The 18,569-nt window shown below is 38.1% G+C and overlaps 2 protein-coding genes across 4 annotated transcripts; one reads left to right on the forward strand and one right to left on the reverse strand.

The window, feature by feature from the left end:
- Positions 1-1,984: 1,984 nt before the first annotated feature.
- Positions 1,985-8,518, forward strand: LOC119648198 (ganglioside-induced differentiation-associated protein 1). The gene is made up of 4 exons (XM_038049794.1): positions 1,985-2,305; positions 7,064-7,256; positions 7,340-7,522; positions 7,585-8,518. The coding sequence occupies exons 1-4, from the start codon at positions 2,216-2,218 to the stop codon at positions 8,076-8,078; spliced, it is 960 nt and encodes a 319-aa protein (XP_037905722.1). The 5' UTR covers positions 1,985-2,215; the 3' UTR covers positions 8,079-8,518.
- On the reverse strand, positions 8,162-18,483 carry LOC119648197 (differentially expressed in FDCP 8 homolog). Of its 3 annotated transcripts, XM_038049793.1 has the most exons (5): positions 17,695-18,483; positions 14,103-14,147; positions 13,643-13,770; positions 13,441-13,546; positions 8,162-8,895 (listed from the first exon to the last, which is right to left on the reverse strand). In XM_038049793.1, the coding sequence occupies exons 1-5, from the start codon at positions 18,341-18,343 to the stop codon at positions 8,510-8,512; spliced, it is 1,314 nt and encodes a 437-aa protein (XP_037905721.1). In that variant the 5' UTR covers positions 18,344-18,483; the 3' UTR covers positions 8,162-8,509. The 3 variants fall into 3 exon arrangements, with proteins under 3 accessions (XP_037905721.1, XP_037905719.1, XP_037905720.1); XM_038049791.1 differs by having other exon boundaries at positions 13,441-13,770; positions 17,695-18,482; XM_038049792.1 differs by lacking the exon at positions 14,103-14,147 and having other exon boundaries at positions 13,441-13,770; positions 17,695-18,482.
- Positions 18,484-18,569: the final 86 nt, after the last annotated feature.

The raw sequence follows: 18,569 nt of genomic DNA on the forward strand, positions 1-18,569 counted from the left end.
TAACGCGTAGATGTGGTTGACGCGCTATACTCTACCAAGGTGACTCGAAACCATATATTTATCCCAATTCCGACTTCCTTCGCTGACGCTTAGCAAGCCTTCTAGCCTTTCTTTTGCACCGAGTAAAAAACTAGAGACAATGCGTCTCTTTATTATCGGTGGGAAGTCATTATTTATTTATTATCGGTGGGAAGTCGAGTGCTAAATTGAAAAGTATAGGGTCCAATTTTTGTTCTTGTTTTGACCCTGTTTAAGTGACAAATATGCTGGTTTGCATATTCTGACCCCACACTAGCCGAATCAATTTCGCTGGTATATCAAATTGTAGGAATATTGTATACAATAAGCTTGTTTGAAGTCTACAAATATTTGGTAGACGTCAACATTATACTCCCAGCTTTTCCCTGAAACCTTCTTGACCGTAAATATTTGATCTATTGTAGATTGCGCAGCTCTAAAACCACCTTTTTAAAATCCATCTCATCTCAAAAATGAATTGTGAATACTGAGATGCCTCTGTTATTTTTGCATACGAGCTGGTTGCCTTCTTTTTTGGATAGGATAAATGATGTTTTCACCCAGCCTTCCGGAAGTTTTTCTTCGTTTCATATCTGTTGGATCAGCACAGAGTTGTACTTTACCACACAGCTACCCCCACTTTTAAAGAGTTCTGGTGGTATACTATCATGTCCAATGCTTTGTTAGATTTCATCTACCCTTTCTATGGACGGAGAATCAAATGTAGTGGAGTATGTTTTGGAGTTTTAAATATACGAATATGACATCGTTAGATGGTTTTCAGTAAATAATGATCCGAGTCACAGTTACTGCCTCAGAACGTGCAGACCCCAAGTACGCTAGTCGCGCATCGTTTTTGGATCAGCACGTGTTTGTCTGATCATTTGGAGATGCCTAGGACCTTTTGTGAATGCGAAGATGTGGAAAGCATGTCAAACTGGCTCCATATTTCTGCTGAATGCAATATCAAAATAGCGTTATCCATTAATCTTCTTATGCAGCTACCTTTTGTACTCCGATGTATGTATTAAATTCCCCGGGAAAAAATTGATTTTAATCGTAATGCAGCTCCAGGTGGTTATAAAACCCTTCATTGCTCCGTCTTTATTGCTTGAGGGCCCATTAATAAGATTTTGTATAATAGTAGTAATAGGGCCAGGCAGCATTGCAACAGTGCCTATCACTACAATGTCCCATATATAAGCGCGTCGATTGAGGATCAAATACAAAAAAAAAAGTCTGCCAGTCTGTAATTAATTATAAGATTAACTTGCGATATTCATAGCTGACTCTGTGAGCCATGTTTTTATCCGCAACTTATGACACGGGCCGCATGGAATTCTGCGTTTGCAACTTAGGTGGGTATTAACCCGGTACGCCTACTATATATGTATATGGAAGGCACATTTAATTTGGAAGTCATTAATATTTCGAGTGAATACTGCGTCAATAAACGATAACCATTCGCAACTTTCTGTGGCAGTAGATGCAGTGAGTATTTAGAAAGACATTTGTTACATAATTATTTAATGGTAGATGTCAATCTAATTTGGTTAAAGTCTTTATTGCGAACCTGTCGAGAAAACTCCGATGGGTATAGATAAAGGTTGAGTATAAACGCTAGTCCTTCTCTAGGAATGTAGTTTTGTTTTATTCATGACCTTTCTTGCTTGGTCACCACCTTTACTATAGTGAAGTGCAGTGAAGCGTAAACAAAAACAATTGTGGGTGCGCAACATGTTCTCCCATTGAGATCAATGTATGATCCACTACCTATGACGTATTTACACCTCCAACTATTTCCACTGTTTGGTTATTACTAATAATGAATATTGCGTAAGATGATAGTTTAATCAAACAAGCATGAAAACATTTAACCAGACCACATAACAGCCCGTAAATTACAGAATCAACAAATCACCGGCACAACCAATGGTTACCTGTATGGGAACAATATATCGCACCCACTGAGAGCGTGTAGATAGCTGAAATGTAGCTGGTTCCAGCAGTTTTAACTTGGATTAGCTCGGGATTAAGTGCTTGTTCTTGGAGGGTACCAGCAGTTCTTTCCAGTGTTACTTCTAGTTATCCATCTCAATAGTATAGTACATACCTATCTTCCCGGCTGCAGAGTAGATCTTTGCGGGAAAAATTTTAATATTATTTTCTCATAGTCCGTGAAGACCTGCCGGTATAAATGAGTGATAAAAGTGGACAGTTTAAAAAACCCGAGTTTTATGATGGATTAGTTCTATATTTTCATCCGTATAGTTACTACTCACAGAAGGTAAGGGGAGTTATGCAATTACTTCGTATTGAGACAGTAACAAACAGTTTGGATATAATCGCGACAATAATTTGATTGAGTGGTTAATTTTAGGTGATTAATTTACAGTAGGTAAACAACGCCCAATATAAGTCGTGTGACTGCAGTTTATATAATTTACAAACTATTTTTTTTTCTTCCGTGGAATAGTAGTCGCTAATAGATGTGTGAATTCCCAGCCTAATTTGTCGTCTATGTATGGGATTTTTACCTCAGCAATAACAACCAAAAATTGGCTTCTCAAGTTCTATATGATTTACAACAAATATATGTATGTGTAAAGATAATCTTTTAAAAAGAACTAAACACAGATGAAGTAGATCCAATGCGATAGCTACGACCGTGGGACGTACAAAGTCTGAAAGTTTCGGCAAAAAAAAACGAAATTATGATGACGACATCGGCATTGTTGGGGGCAATCATTAAATTTCGTATGTATTTCCAAATTGTTTACTCTGGCCAGTGATTTTAATCTTTTTATGATATGCACCTTTACCTTGATGACAAATCTGGTCCGGGACTTTACTCTGCCGATTCAAGTTTTATCCAAGGGGGTATCAACTGTTGGAGATTTGTTAATTTTTTTGTCGATTTATTCGGGGAATGTACCTGAAACTTTTATAAGGAATGAAGCGAATTTCATATTACATACGCAGCCATAGGTATTTTACTTTTATAACTCCTCGGGTCGGATACATATGCATTTCCAATTCTCGTTGGTTTTTCTCTTGAAAATGTATTGACATTTTTTTCAATCTAATTAACATATTCATATATGCCCGTTTCATCCGATACCTTTTCTCTTGCTTCCCTTTCTGCGACCTTGGAGGTAATGAACTAGCTTTCGCCCGAAAGGACATGTTTCACGGTATATACTACATAAAGGATGACTTTTGATACGCAAGTTTTGCTCAATGCTTCTCTGAGAATATTTTTCAATATTTGTATTGTGAGAACGAATTCGTATCTCCAGTGAGTTCCATAAATGGTCAATAGGATTAACGTCTGGAGATTTTGGGGGTGTATGGAGCTGTTTTGGGGCATTACACAGTAAGCAAAAACCTCGACCAGATGCAAAGTTGAAAGATCTGGAAGTAGGGACCATACTACACTTCCTGACGGTTATAGGCCTGCTTGAGATACTATGATTAATAGGTACACTATAACCAGTAAAAAGGGCACAATAGTTCTTTAAGGACGCGGTGCGACTTTCCCTCAACAGAATAATAATAATAACCAAAACCTCACAACTTGAGCTGTATATTTGTGGTAATTATCATATTGAAAAACTACAATCCTTACTCAAGCCAAGATTTCAGGACTTTTCTCCAAATTATTCCTAAACTGACTAGATAAATTCAAAGTTACCCACGCCATTAGCCGAAATATACCCTCAAATTATCACCGTGTTTCACTGTAGGAAGTAAATTTTCTTTTTGGATTGGTTTCGACCGAATCGGCAAAGCGCCTTTTTGATTAATTGGCAAAATGAATGCAATGTCCAGCCTTTTTGAGTTTTTCCCTGATGGTATTTGCACCAATTTGCTTATTGAACTTTTGCTTAATTTACACTGTGATTTCGCTTGCAGTTAATCGAGATTTTGTTCACCATTGGTAAAATAGTGTGCCAGAATGATTTTTCGAACAGAACTCGCCTGCTGATTTAAAGTGGCTGACAACCCCTCTCCCTCTCTTGTTTTTTCCCCCGCTAACAGGATAAAAGCACTTATTCCTTACTTGATTTATTTCCCTGCGATATCTTCTGAGCCAAAAAACTGCCACAGGAAACGGATTTCATCAACCAAGAGGAGGTGATGTAAAAATGGAAGATGGCTCTATTGGACATGCTACCTAACGAACATAAAAATGTTCAAGGATTGGTTAAAACGCTGACAGGAGTCTGCTGCATTGATGAAGACTACTTTGAAAGTAATAAATAATCTTGTATTTTAAATTTCCGGAAGAAATTCTGAGAACCCTTTAAAAATAGAATTTTTTTTCTTTATTCAATTAATTATTATTTATTTCGGTACATTATATTTTTTTCGCCTTTTTAAGTTATTCTATTTGGCTATTTTCACTTGTTTTATCTTATTTTTATATAATTGAATTTACTCCTCATTGGATTTTTTTATAATCTTCTTCACTCATGAATGGACCATCCCTTGATCTTGGCATTCGGCTTTTGTGTTTTCCCTCTACATGCGCGCAACTAAGCCGCAGGTCTTAGTTCACTTTAATAACATTCACAGTTTCGCCTGAATGCGAGTGCAAAGGCACTAGCTTTTTAACACTCTTGAAATTTTCTTTATGATTTGTAAGGGACTGAAGTGTCTAAGAATCTTACTACAGTGAAGCTTTCGGTGATGATGGACCCGTACGGTCAATTTTTGCTGGCACTTTTTAAATTTTAGGCTAAATTGTCTGAGAATTTCTCCAAATTGTGATGAAATAGTTTGTTCACTTTTACCATTGAAATTTCTTTGAAGGCAAATTTATTTCTCGGGTATCGGATGCCGTGGATATAGCAATGATAAAGCTTATTCATGATTGGCACCCAATGTGGGAGTACAATATTATTCGTGTTAGTGTTCCCACATTACGATCGCTTTTCCGGGGTTCGGAGAAAGTCACCCCTTCCCACTCGTTGGAGTCGTTTTATTTTGCTCACATTTCAGAACTATGTAGCACGGCCTCATACAAACATAGGCTAACTTTTCCAAGAAGCTTCTTTCAAATGTAGGCGAATCCTACTATCAGAACTCTCTCTTTTCTATAAGAGGTTTGCCTTCATTATTGACAAAAGCCATGGTTTTCCAATCAAGCCAACAACTTTGGTTCTTGTGATGGACTGGCTGCAGGTCAAAGGAAGCAAAAGTAGCATCCAAAGACAGTCAAGATGGTCAATTTATTAGAAGCAAATCTCTCACGTAGCATTCAACAGTAAGTAATTTTCTTAGTTATATATCCTGAATTGCCGCATGAATTTGTCCCAACACAATCCGCCACCGTTGAGATAAATGAACCGTAACTTTAGGCATTTTGGTCACAATAGAGCTATTATACAATCCTATAATGCGACCAATTAGAAAATTTCCTGCCTACACAACTCATAGAATCGAAGTAGACAAGATTCAATTTTTAACAAAGTGTTGAAATTAGCAACCAAGACACCACCATGCCCTTGACAGAGTGCAATGATATAGATTTTTGAAGAGCCTGCTTCCTACCTTTTAAAAAAAAATTTTCGAACGGTTTATGCAGTATGTGAGTGGTCAATTTATAATAACTTACTGAGTTGGTCGATGGTCAAAAACCGTCTAAGTTGACCGAGGGGCGTAGCTATCCCAAAAACTTAAAGAAAAAGATGAAATTAGCCGTGAAAATCTTCCCAAAAATACTGAAGCTTCACTGTAGTGTCTCGTGGACACGCGGTGGTCTCTGTCCTATCTATTCTCGGGAATGTGACGGAGGAATCGTTCATAACAGATGCGTATATCCTAAAAGTAACCTCCTCATTCTAGGCAGCATCCTTATCCGTTCATATTTTATGACTTTTGTTCATTTAATTTCCGAAAAATGGCCTGAGCTTAACCCAGAAAAAAAAAATTTGTTTTTAAAAAAACATTAAATTCAAATGTTTATCCTTCTGACGCGGAACAGCTTTAATTTAAAGCGGGTGTTAAAAATTTTGGACAAAGCAGCAAGGACGGATTTAGCGTTCTGAATAAATCGAGCGACATCCAGATCGGTGCCGCTGTCGACAGAATCAACCATACCTAAATATACGAAAAGGAAGAGTGCAATGACTCGTCAGACAAAAAACCTTGGTTTTGCTGGTGTTTATATTGGGTCCGACTTTACCTTCACCGAGTCCAGAGTTATTTAACCAAGATTCATGACTCGATGAGAGGGCAAGCATATATCATAAGCATAGTCGAGGTGTTTGGGGGAAGATATCATAGTCCATTGAACTTCTCCACGTCACCGCTGTGGCAGGGAGTTCTGCTCGGGTAGACTAGGATTTGTAATGAGGTACATAAATCCACTATGAGATTTGTTTATGGTAAGTTAAAATGCATAGCTATATTGACATCTAGTTAAAATTAAAAGCAAGTTTTCTTGATTAGCCTTCATATATTACACCCATGTTATTATTTTGAACGGTTCTTTATTTGGAACCTGTCTTCTTCTAAGACCGGATAACGCATCACTATGCGTCAGGTTCCCCATTAGCCATTTTAAGCGGTGTAAAACCCGGATATTCACGGTAGATGTTGATATGCTCAAACCAACCAAGCCCCGGTTTTTAACAATCAACACATTGCTTACTTATCACAATGTGAAGTTGCTGGTGTTCTTTGTTTCTACAGTAAAAATGTGCATAGATTTTCTACGTTGTGCCATATGCAATATTTCATTTACTTATTTGCCTACATCACCAAAGGTTTGCTTCCGTTATTTATTTTTGGGTATGTCGCATTTTCCACCGCTTTGAGCTTGATTTGTCGATGATCAACCGTAGTTCTTTGTTGTTGGAACGAATTTCCCATGAAAATGTCTTAGTGGTAGTGTTTATAACACTTGGAAGGGAGGCCGAAATTAAAATTTATTAACTATGAACTAGCCGGTATATTATACGTATGTGTCCATGTATGTCGTCTATTTCTAGCCATGAAGCAATCTAAAATTATATTTCTATATTTGTTTTACTTCCAGGTTTTACTAGCCTTGCATGAGAAACAAATTGAATTCACACCGTATGTGATTGATGTTTCAAATGGAGAACAGTTTGCATCATGGTTCTTGAATTTAAACCCTAAAGGAGAAGTACCTGTACTCCAAGATGGCTGTTTCATAATTCCCGACTCAGCACACATAATTGGCTATTTGGAAAATAAATACAGCAAAGGTATGGTAACACAAGTTCAAGTATATTTTGTGTATTGAATGAAGTCGAACTTATTGGGAAATTGATAATTATAATTCTTTTAGGAAAACAAAGAAGGCTGATACCTACTGATACCTCCTCAAAAGAATTCCAAAAGATCCGCTTTTACCAGCGCACATTGAAACGAATACCAATTGGCGCAATAAGCCTTGGTTCGTTCATTCATGAAGACTTGAATTTGAACCCCAAACCACCATTTATTGGACCTATAAGGAAAACTTGTTTAGGTAACATAAGAAATTTTGAATTTTTTGGAACCAGATTGGATTTACATATTTTATATTCCTAGAAACGAATGAAAAAGTTAATAGAATACTGAAAACTTGCGCCAATCAGAATGACGTGAATTCCGGTTCGCTATTCAAAAAGGTAGAGTTCCAGGAGAAACGTCGGGAAATTATTTCCGACCGCGTTGCTTATCAAAAACTATTAGACGCTCTAGAAACTGTGCTCAGATATATTGAAAATGACTTGAAAAACAATTCAAGGGAAAAATGGCTGTGTTCAGACGAGCTTTCGATTGCCGATATTACGTTGGGTTTAATGTTGCATCGTTTATATAGCTTAGGCTTTGAAGATTATTTTTGGACAAATGGAAAAATGCCTTATCTAGAAAACTATTTCCAAAACTTCAAGTCTAGAGAGTCGTTTCAAAAATCCGTGCCGACAACGATGTCTATCTGGAAGGATATTTTACGAAAAGTACCATCAAATTATAAATTTGGAGCAGGAGTTCTTGGAATGGCGCTTTTCGCAGCGACCGCGTTAGCTCATAGAGTTTAAAAATAATGGACGACACCCAAAGTATTGGCTTTGAAAAGAAATGCTGTATCTTTCATGTAGTAATTAATGTAACAATCCATTAGATTTCAGTAAAGTTTCTTTCATATTAGCTTTATTTACAAGAAGCACCATTGTGTATTTTGTAGCCTTCTGGAGATACGAGTCTACAACTCATCTTTAACAGTTTAACTTATTTTCAATTTGTTATGGTAACTTTTGCTAATGTTATGGTTTCGATTCCACAGTAAAATTAACATAGTTTGTAACTCTCATAGGTAATCATTTTCTCTTCACTTTCCAATTATCATGTACTGTTTATGTGAAGAGTCTATCTGCAGAAAGCTACTAGAGCACAAAGTATTAAAATATAGTTTAAAATTTATCAATTTTACAAAATACAAATATTCGCGAAATAAATCCAAAAGATATTGTTAATTCAATTCAGTTGTTGGATCATTTTTTATATCTTCTGTTGGTGTTGTTGGTGTTAGCTCTGCATCGTTTGTTTTCGACTTTCGTTCTTCAACTCGAGCGCATCTTGGGCATTTTTGCATATGGCGTGTCCAACAGATTCGATGGTAAATTGTCAAACATTTCTCACAGGAAACACTACCGTCATCAAACGGGTAGATCACTTCATTATTACTGCAAATTTCGCATATATAGCCTTTCCCGGAGCATATTTCACAGGACCTAATGTGCTTCTCGAATGCATCGTAAACTCTATTGAGAAATTCTATTAGAAGTCCCGATTCTGCTTGAACTAAGTCTGATATACTATAAACATCCGGTGTTTGGATCAAATGACGCCGATTTCCTGAGAAAAGAAAGGAGCTTTCAATGAATTTACCATTAGAATTCTTTTGAGATGATATCAGCGAGTTAAGTGATAATCTAGTTCTAATTCTAGCAATAATTCCACCCTTTAAATGACTTAACCTTTTCATCATTCTCTTCTAACAATTGAATTATACTAAGGGGGATGATAAGAGGTCTGGAATTGGAATTTTTTAATTATCAAAATTTTTATTTATAAACAGCCAGATTATCCTTACGCTGGCAGCTATATATCGGTTGAGTTGCCTTTATAGTAGCGCTGAAAGGCTTTACTCGGTATGACTTTGGGCATGTCGTTTTAAGGCCTTTTTAAGTTTAGGCAAAGGAGGAAAGTCATAAGCGGAACTTTAAATTCTGCTTTATTATGACGTTTTTCGGCATCACTTTGGCACAGACTTGTCGTATGTACAAATTTTCAGTTAAAATTTGATGCATTCTGAAGCTCTTCAGTTTTGATTTTCTACGCATCATTCCTATTGGTGGGTGGAGATCTGACCTTACAAGAGCCCTGACATTTTGAAGATTTCATTGGTTTGCCAGTTGAAGATCACCCAAACCGAAGTCCACCTTCACCGGTCGGCCATTCGAAAATTAGTTTGAATTTTTCCCATAAGTTTCTTTAAAATTTTCAACGATCACATTAGCGAATTATTGCGGTTAAGCACAAAACTTAATGCTCAACACTATCCCATTTTATGTGAGGCAAAATAAAAGTCTCCCGCGCCTAAAAACGGGACAAATTGTACCAACTGGTCCTGCAGTTTGGGGGTTGGGTAGGGCTGACAACCCTACACGGAAAACACCTTCTTACGTAGGCACAACAACAGTGTCAGAATGGATGGATGTTACAACTACGAACCCGGCAACGAAAACGGGATAACGATTTGCGGATTTTCTCATGGAAGTGCGCTGCCTGTACAGATATGGAACTGCCAAGCAGCTAGCCCAGGGCTGATGTAACAGCATTGCAGGAAGTGCGTTTCCTGGAGAAGAATCACTACACCATATATTATAGTGGCCAACCATGTGCTCGGAATAGGTTTCTTAGTCAGCCAAAAAATGAAACCTGCCGTTATCGGCTTCGAAAACATAAGTAAACGGCTATGCACTCTGCGCTTGCGAAGCAAATTTAGAAATATAAGCCTCATTAACGTTCACGCCCCTACAGAGGAGACTGCAGAGTCGGAGAAGCATACCTTCTACGAGGCAGTAGAACGAACCCTCGAAGCCTGTCCCAGATGTGACATCAAAATCATACTTGGGGATTTTAACAGCCAAGTAGCGACAGAGCCCGTAATCAGGCGATACGTTGGCTTCCATAGCTTACATCAAAATACAAATGAAAACGGACTGCGGAATATTCAATGCAGTGTCACACGAAATGGTTGTTGGAAGTACCTGATTTGCGTGGAAAGTAGTCCACAAACAAACGTGGGCCTCTCCAGACGGGACCACTTTCAACCTAAATTGACCAGGTGTTGATCGAACGCCGCCACCTCTCAGCCTTGATGAATGTCAGAATATATAGGGGGCAATATAGACTCGAATCACTATCTCGTTGGCATGGTGCTCCGAGTTCGAATAACAACACCACCCAGAATCCCCTCAGGTGAGAGTTAACACTTTAGCCATCCACAACACAATCCTCCGTAACACCTATAAGAGGGAAATGGATGCCGCAATAACCGCAAGCAACAGAGATCCTGGAGATGAAGCATCAACAAATGATCTTCACAATCACCTGAAGAACGTTATCAGAAATACGGCCACAAACATACTTGGCTCCAGCCGCAAAAAGAGTCCGAACGGCTGGTTTGACGATGAATGTAAGCTAGCGACAGAACAGAAGAATGCTGCATACCGAGTAATGTTGCAGATAAAAGCAGCAGGATCACTTTCAAAACCATTTGACAACAACAACGGTGCACGACAAGGGGATGACCTCTCATGTGTGCTTCCTCTTTAACCTGGCCCTGGAGAAAGTTATCCGTGATGCTGAGGTAAATGTTAGGGGTACGACCCTCTCCCCCCAACTACTGGGCTATGCTGACGATATTGACATCATGGGAAGAACGACCCGAGACGTATAAACTGCCTTCATCTAGATCGAGCAGGCGTTGATTGGCGCGAGATCTTGGGTTGCACATCAATGAAGGCAAGACAAAATATATGGTGGCAACGTCAGCATCGAAAATCAACCAACTAATAACATTAAACCGCACTGGTGAAACGGGAAGAATAAAGATAGGAGGCTACAATTTGGAGACCGTTGATAATTTCTCCTATCTAGGGTCGGAAATCACAACCGATAATAGCTACGACGATGAAATCCGCACACGGTTATTGGTTGCCAACAGAGCCTATTTCAGCTTACAAAAACTGTTCCGCTCGAAACGTTTCACCATAGGGGCAAAGCTCTTACTGTACAAGATTATGATCTTGCCAGTCGCCAGTGCCTCGGAGACTTGAGTTCCTAGTAAGAAAAATTGCGAACTCTTGGCCGCGTTCGAGAGAAGAATCCTCCGAAGAATTTTTGGCCCCCTACATGAGGATGGACGATTCCATAACCTACATAACGATGAAATCTATGAGCCATACCATGACCGTCAGGTTGTGGATAAAATCCGGCTCAATAGGCTACGGTGGCCGGGTTACTTAATCCATATGGATGAGGATGATGCAGCTTTAAAAGGAAGAAACAAAATTTTGAAGAAAAGTTTTGAAGAATCTTCCAAAAAGTGCAAAAAGAATTACAATTTTCGTTCACAAAAGTAGAAAGATCAATCGTGTGAAAGAGGACGAATTAATCGGACCCAGAGTTTTCTCAGAGGGCCTGAATTATATATATGAACAAAATTAAGTTGATTGTATAATTTCGAGGGAGACTCGCATCATTTCTACCCCGGGGCCCGATTGTCTGCCTACGACTCTGAGGAAAACCATTGTATAGAATAAGTATTGGATTATCCTATAAGTTTTTATAAACTCCCACTTTTTTAGGCGTTTAAATGTTTTGCATATAGGAGTTATACGCTGTTTGGAAGTGAATTTTGTGCTGATTATTTTAGAGTATGAACTATTCTGTTAGCTGTTGTTGAATTTTACCTATTATTTTCAGAGTCATATCTAGGAAATATAAAAAAATGTGATACCCTTGACCAGTTCAGAGGTCAAACAAGCAAACAACATCAATATTGTTATCCACAAATAATTTCCATAATAATTGGATATAGTATCAGAAATTGTAAATCCATCAGAGAAGCAGAGACAAGATACTAAATGCTTCGGACAACGTTGCACGGTAGACAAAAAGCGCCTGTGTCACTTGATCAAATAGAATTCGACATGAATAATAGATCAATTGGCTGCTGAACTTCATGCATTATAGTCCAACATTGCTCGTTATATATACATGAAAATTAATTGTGGTACAATTGTCGGGAATGTAAAAAAACACCGCGTTTCTGACTGTACAAAGATACTGCATAGCTATGATAAAAGCGTGGCAGTTTGGATCGGAATCTTGTTTGCGATAAGAAGGAGGCTCTAATCACAATAGGATTGGAGGGGTGTCTTACGCAATAAATAGTATCCATGCTAAGAATCAGGATGATCCAATTTGATCTGGAATGTAACCACTTGACCATAGTTACATCCTAGAAGATCTACCTCGCAAACCGAACTTTAGGAAGAATTTTGCGATGGGCTTTTCAACTAATAAATCCCAAGCGAAGGTACTGATAATACTAGCGACCTGTCGTTGGCTACAACATGATCCAAGCCCCAAACGCAACTTACGTCATTCTGACCGACAGTCAAGGCGCAATTAAGGATCACGGGTCTTAAGAATTTGTGACATTCAAACGTCACACCACAGCGCTCGCATTGGGCTTCCCATCCAGCTGCCCAACCTACTGAAATCTTGACTGTCCAACATCGCCTTGAATCAATTGTCGATTTCAACGCTTACCGTGAGTAATAGTATTTGAAGAGAAGTCTTGATCGCTAACAGGTAGATACATCGGCTTTTGCCCAATGAAAGGCGGTATATTGTATTGCCGTTAAATGCACTATAGCTTTGATGAAGCTACTTATTAAGTGGTATTTAATAGGAAAACAATCATCTTATTCACCACTCGCCAATGGAAAAATAGCTCCGGGCTGTAGCATCCGGCACAACATTTCCGAAAATTAAACAGGAAACCTCTTGGTGACACAACTTACAGGGACAATCTGGTACTGATGGAGCAACCACTTGCCATATCATCATGGTCAAGCTGGTATGGACCCCAGGGATGATACTAAATACCACATACCCACATGAATTCGAGGTATTGGTATGACAACAGCACCACTTCTTTTTACCCAACAACTGCCATTGCAACTTCATTTGTATCAGCTTTTAAGCATATTAGCACTAAATTAATAATCCGTAAGTTGCATTCACCGTTTTTTGAACTTATCAGAAATATTCGCATAACTGCAATAAGAATAGAAATCGAATGTACATAGAAAAGTGATTTACCTATTTGTCCTTCCAGAAGTTTCTTCTCAGTAGCTACTCGACATTCACACAAATATTTTCTCATAAATGTAAGATCTTCGCGGATCTTTTTGATTACGCTCAGCTTCTGTAGAAACACGAACAATTTCGGATTTACTTCTTCTAATTTTATCACTGGTTTATCTAACAAAAGGTTTATTTGTTGCAGCGAAGTACGACTAACTTTATGTGATGAGAAATCCCAATTATGTATCACACGTGCTGGTATAATGCTCACGCTGTTCCAATGACATGTCGGGCAATAATATAGTCCTGAATAATCACATAAGCGCGGCTCAGTCCACATTTTTTCTTGAATTAAAGGAATAATTAGATTATTTAGACAAGTTTTCTTCTTTTGAGAGTTTTCATACATAGAATAGTAAAATGTGAATATAAAATAGCAGAACTAGAAATAAGCTGAAAAAGATAAAAATAAAAATAGAAGTCTTTGGTTTTAAATAGGTTTGTGAAATTATAGTCGACACTCAGTTCTTCTTCATAAAAAAACATGTGCTAAGATTAGTAATGTAAATGGCATAGACAGTAACTAAGCAATAATATGAAATCAAATGGAATTGGGTCTCATTAAAATGAATGCGCGCTATGTGCCTTAGAAAATTAAACATTAATATAAAATGTACCTCGTTGTTTACGGGGTCCAAAGCAAGTAACCATACTTTCATTACCTTAAAAATGAAACCAAACATGCAATAAAAATCATAGAAAATAGCATATTACTTTTTCAATATAAAGTATACATATGTTGTGTTCAAGTATAAAATGAACTGCAACAAACGAATTTATTTGAGAAAATACAAAATCCTGGAATGAAATCTTTCAAGTTAGACTTAAATGTAATCTTCTGAATTTTATGTAAAAAATGAGTCACCATTTTGCATGCCACAAAGTCGAAAACCAAATAAAATCTTTATAAAAACAAAAAAAGCATCAATTTTGACATTGATTCAATCTAAATGTAAGGGCAATTTCCAATAAATTCATCTAAAAAGATGGTGAAGCATCTCGCCAAAAGTAATAATAATTATTAATTTCTATATAGTGAGAACTTTTACGGTCTTGAATGAAGTGCTCTAACACACTTCAAGGCCCTAATCCAATATGGATTGTTGCGCCAAAGATTATTATTATTATATTTATTCTTTGTGGGTTATATTAAATAAGCCTACTTTGAGCAAAACTGTCAAGCGCTGCTCAAAATATGGCCACCACTAGTGGCTGTCCGTTTGTTTATCAGCCTGTCGGTGTCACATAATTGAATGGTAATAGTGGACCTATAAAGTATTTCATGCTGAATTTAAAGAGGAAAACTAAGATGCCCCCATGAACTGCGCCGTTCATATAAGTTCACTTTATATGCTGATGACGTCATACACGTCTTAGAGTGCAATAAATTTACCCGAACTTTGACCTTCTTCACTCCAATACGTCCTACCCAATATCAGAAATAAGATCAGTTTAAAAAAGTACTAAACGAGCTCTTTCATTTGATACCCTATATGATTATATTCTATGAAAAAAAAATTTACCGTCCTACCTTGAAATTTCGTGACAATTGGTTCAACCATTTCCGAGTAAATCGAATGTGACGGAGAGGCAAGCAGACGGACGGACAGAGAGACATTAAATCGATTTCAATAAGATTTTTCACACAAAACCTTAAAAAGGGGTGTAAACAACAAGAAAACGAAGAAACAAGAAGATAGTAGGACAAAATTACCTCTATCTGGTAAGCTTATTGGACCTTGAAAATCAAAGACTACTAGTATTACGTCTTGCATTTAAATAGTCTGACTCTCAGCGTATGTCAATCCCAACAAATTTCGTTCTAAGATATACCAGACACGATACTCCCTAGCATTCAAACTTACCAAAATCCTCTGCAAAAACTCCAAAAAAATTTCACTTCAATAATGTGGATTTCCTGTGCTTTTAGCGAAGGAATTAAATACATTTGTTTAGTCGGACAACTTGCTTCCGAAAGAGAAATAGACGATAACGGAATCTATATTCATCTCAATTTTATATACGAGAGGTGCATATGGTGCAAAAAGAAACATTGTCGTAAATAGTTTATAGAGTCAAATTTGGGGAAGTTTTTTATCCAAAACAAAGTCAAGAAATCGATTCAAAGAAATGATGAGATAACTTAAGCGCCAGTTAAAACCAATTACTCGTATCACTGTCTCGTTGGCATAGTGCTCTGGACTCGAATCACAACACCACCTACAATCCCCTCGAACAATCAAGTGAGAGTAAATACTGAAGCCATTCATAACACAGCCCTCCGTAACACCTATAAGGGAGAATATAGTACATGGTGGCAACGTCAGCGCCAAAAACCAAAGAACGAACAACTTCGAATTGTACTGGTCAAACGAAAACAATAAAGATAGGAGACTACAACTTTAAGACCGTTGATAATTTCTCCTATCTAGGGTCGAAAATCACAACCTATTACAGCTATGACGATGAAATGCGCGCACAGTTGTTGGCTACCAACAGAGCCTATTTCAGCTTACAAAAACTGTTTCACTCAAAACGTCTCACCATAGGGTCGAAGCTCTTAGACTATGATTTTGCCAGTTCTTATGTATTCCTCGACCTGGGTTCTTAGCAACAAAAATCACGAACTCTTGGCCGCGTTCAAGAGAAGAATCCGAAGAATTTTTGGCCGCCTACACGAGGTTGGACAATTCCGTAGCCTACATAACGACGATCTATGAACGATACCACGTCCATCTGGTTGGGGATAAAATCCGGCTCAATAGGTTGCGATGGGCAGGTCACCTAATCCATATGGATGAGGATGATCTAGTCCGGAAAGTGTATAAGGACAATATCTATGGTAGAGGACGAGGCAGACCCTGCCTAAGATGGAGCGATGGCGTAGGTCAGGACGCGAGGCAGCTGTTAAGAATTGGTGTACCTTGGCAAAAATCGAGGTGTCTGGAGTTTCTTACTTAGGCAGGCCTAGACCAGATACCGGTTGTCGCGCCATGGATGATAAAATTCCAAAAAAAAAATTATAATTGGATTTTTTGACACGCCATAAAATATAGATCTATAAAATCGAATCAAAATATATATTGAAATGTTTTAACTGTTCCGACCAAAAAAGTTTGCAAACATATCGGAAGTAATCTAATAAATCAATTTAAATTTTCTACCGGCTGGAAAGCATTTTCTCGGAGCAGATGATTACCCTTGGGTATTTCTGATAAGATGTCAGCCAAAAGCATCACGCAAATTTTCCTCATATGTTTTCTGAAGAAGTTTCCGGTTTTCCGATTGGCATGCTATTCGAAGAATGATAGGAAATTTCCTTTAGATCTCTGACGAGGCTATAATTAGGGCCTAAGGCACAAAAGGCAGCCAAAAAGGTATTGGTCAATATTTTTTGGGATATACATAGAATCCGATTCAGAAAAAACGGCCGCAAATGAAAAAAAGTACTCTACTATCACTATAGTGGAGCAGCTCACACATTTGGAAAAAAAAACAAAACGACCTGAAGTGCAGAACCTTTTCTCATGCATCATATTCTCCAGACATGGCACTGATCGATTACATTTGGTTTTTGAACTTGAAGAAATTCTCGAATGAAAAGGTGAAACGAGTATTATTTTTATACAACGTTTTTGTATGCTTAGGCCGAGGAAGCGCGATGATTGAAGGGGCAGAGCATCAGCCTCTCAATCTCGCTGCTCGGGTGTGTTCGCCTTGTGTTTGTCTCGCTGCTATGAGATTTATATGGATGGTGTACACTTGACTAAGCAGTGAACAGGAACCACTAATTCACTTCCAATTTTTCTGGGATATATCACGAGTTAAACTCTCAAAATAACAACCTTACAACTAAACTATTCCCCATTTTGCATTCGGTTACCATCGTGCCAACTGTAAAGTGTCGAATGTGAGAATCTTAACTTTTTATAGGCTCGAAAATCCCTGTTTTGAACTATATTACGATGTGCTATGGTCTTGCCAAATTTATTAATATGATACTGTGTGATGATGTGTTTTTCGCATTCGATACTGTACAATCGACACAAGTTTCCCAATGACTAGCATTCACCATAAAGTAACCACTTGCAATTAAACATGAGTTCATCCAGAATATCTAATACTTAACAACATATGCATACAATAAGATAATAAACATTCCATGACTAGTAAAAGTTTTGAATAAAACTCGAAAAAATGTCAACTCACTAAAATCGAAATTCGCTTGGCATTCGGCGCATTTATAGTCTTGAGCCGCTAATCCTATTTCAGGGCAGATTTCATCGATGGGATATTTCCTCTCTGTTGTGATTACGTGAGCGCAAATTCGAATGATATTCGGAGCACATTTGTGATGAACGATAAATTCGCAATCGGTGCAAACATAGGAGGCCTGCACAACACTCCAGATGATCCCGGTGCAATGATCACAGTGTTGCTTCGCCGTTGGAAGGTGGGTTGGTTGCACTGTGAAATGATGTCCTAGGATAACTTTCGTTTCAGAGAAGGACTCATTTGGGTCATTGATGATCTCCTCGAGCTCCTTTATCCGATATCGCAGCTCAACAAGGTGTCGAACGAGCCATTTTCGCTCTTCACTGCATTCCTCTGATGTCAAGATTAGAGCCTTACATTTATCCTCGGCTGTTTTAAGCTCAGGTAAACAAGCATCTAAGCCAAGGACTATTTGCCATTGCTCCTTAATTAGAGCTGCTGGAATTGTATGTGATTTCTCGGAACTGTCATCTCCCGAAAGAGACGAAGGTGATGAAACCGTCTGTGGATTTATTTGGTTTTCATAGACAAAACTACTTATGGCACTAGGAATGCTAGCCAGGCTTTCTCGCAGCGAATTCATTGCAGCACTAACGACACTATCATTAAATGTACCGATGAAAGTAGGACAGCGACCTATCCATAGCAAACTAAAACGTAGGGTGGAAAACAAAAATGTGAATGTTGACAAAACAGAGAGATGTCAATGTCAGATGTCTGTGCAGAAGTAAAAGGGGGTGGGGCTTGGAAAGAGAGCAAAGAAATTTGGAGACTTGCAGACCAAAGTCAATTGAAGTTTAAACTGTCAC

This window comes from Hermetia illucens, chromosome 2 (genome assembly GCF_905115235.1).
Source record: "Hermetia illucens chromosome 2, iHerIll2.2.curated.20191125, whole genome shotgun sequence".
Classification (NCBI taxonomy): domain Eukaryota; kingdom Metazoa; phylum Arthropoda; class Insecta; order Diptera; family Stratiomyidae; genus Hermetia; species Hermetia illucens.

Coding starts and splice junctions, on each gene's coding strand:
- LOC119648198 (XM_038049794.1), top strand. CDS start 2,216: ATGAGTGATAAAAGTGGACAGTTTAAAAAACCCGAGTTTTATGATGGA. Junction 2,306..7,063: donor ATAGTTACTACTCACAGAAG/GTAAGGGGAGTT, acceptor TTTTACTTCCAG/GTTTTACTAGCCTTGCATGA. Junction 7,257..7,339: donor GGAAAATAAATACAGCAAAG/GTATGGTAACAC, acceptor TAATTCTTTTAG/GAAAACAAAGAAGGCTGATA.
- LOC119648197 (XM_038049791.1), bottom strand. CDS start 18,343: ATGAATTCGCTGCGAGAAAGCCTGGCTAGCATTCCTAGTGCCATAAGT. Junction 14,148..17,694: donor CCAAGCGAATTTCGATTTTA/GTGAGTTGACAT, acceptor TTCATTTTTAAG/GTAATGAAAGTATGGTTACT. Junction 8,896..13,440: donor ACTTCTGGAAGGACAAATAG/GTAAATCACTTT, acceptor TTCTTTTCTCAG/GAAATCGGCGTCATTTGATC.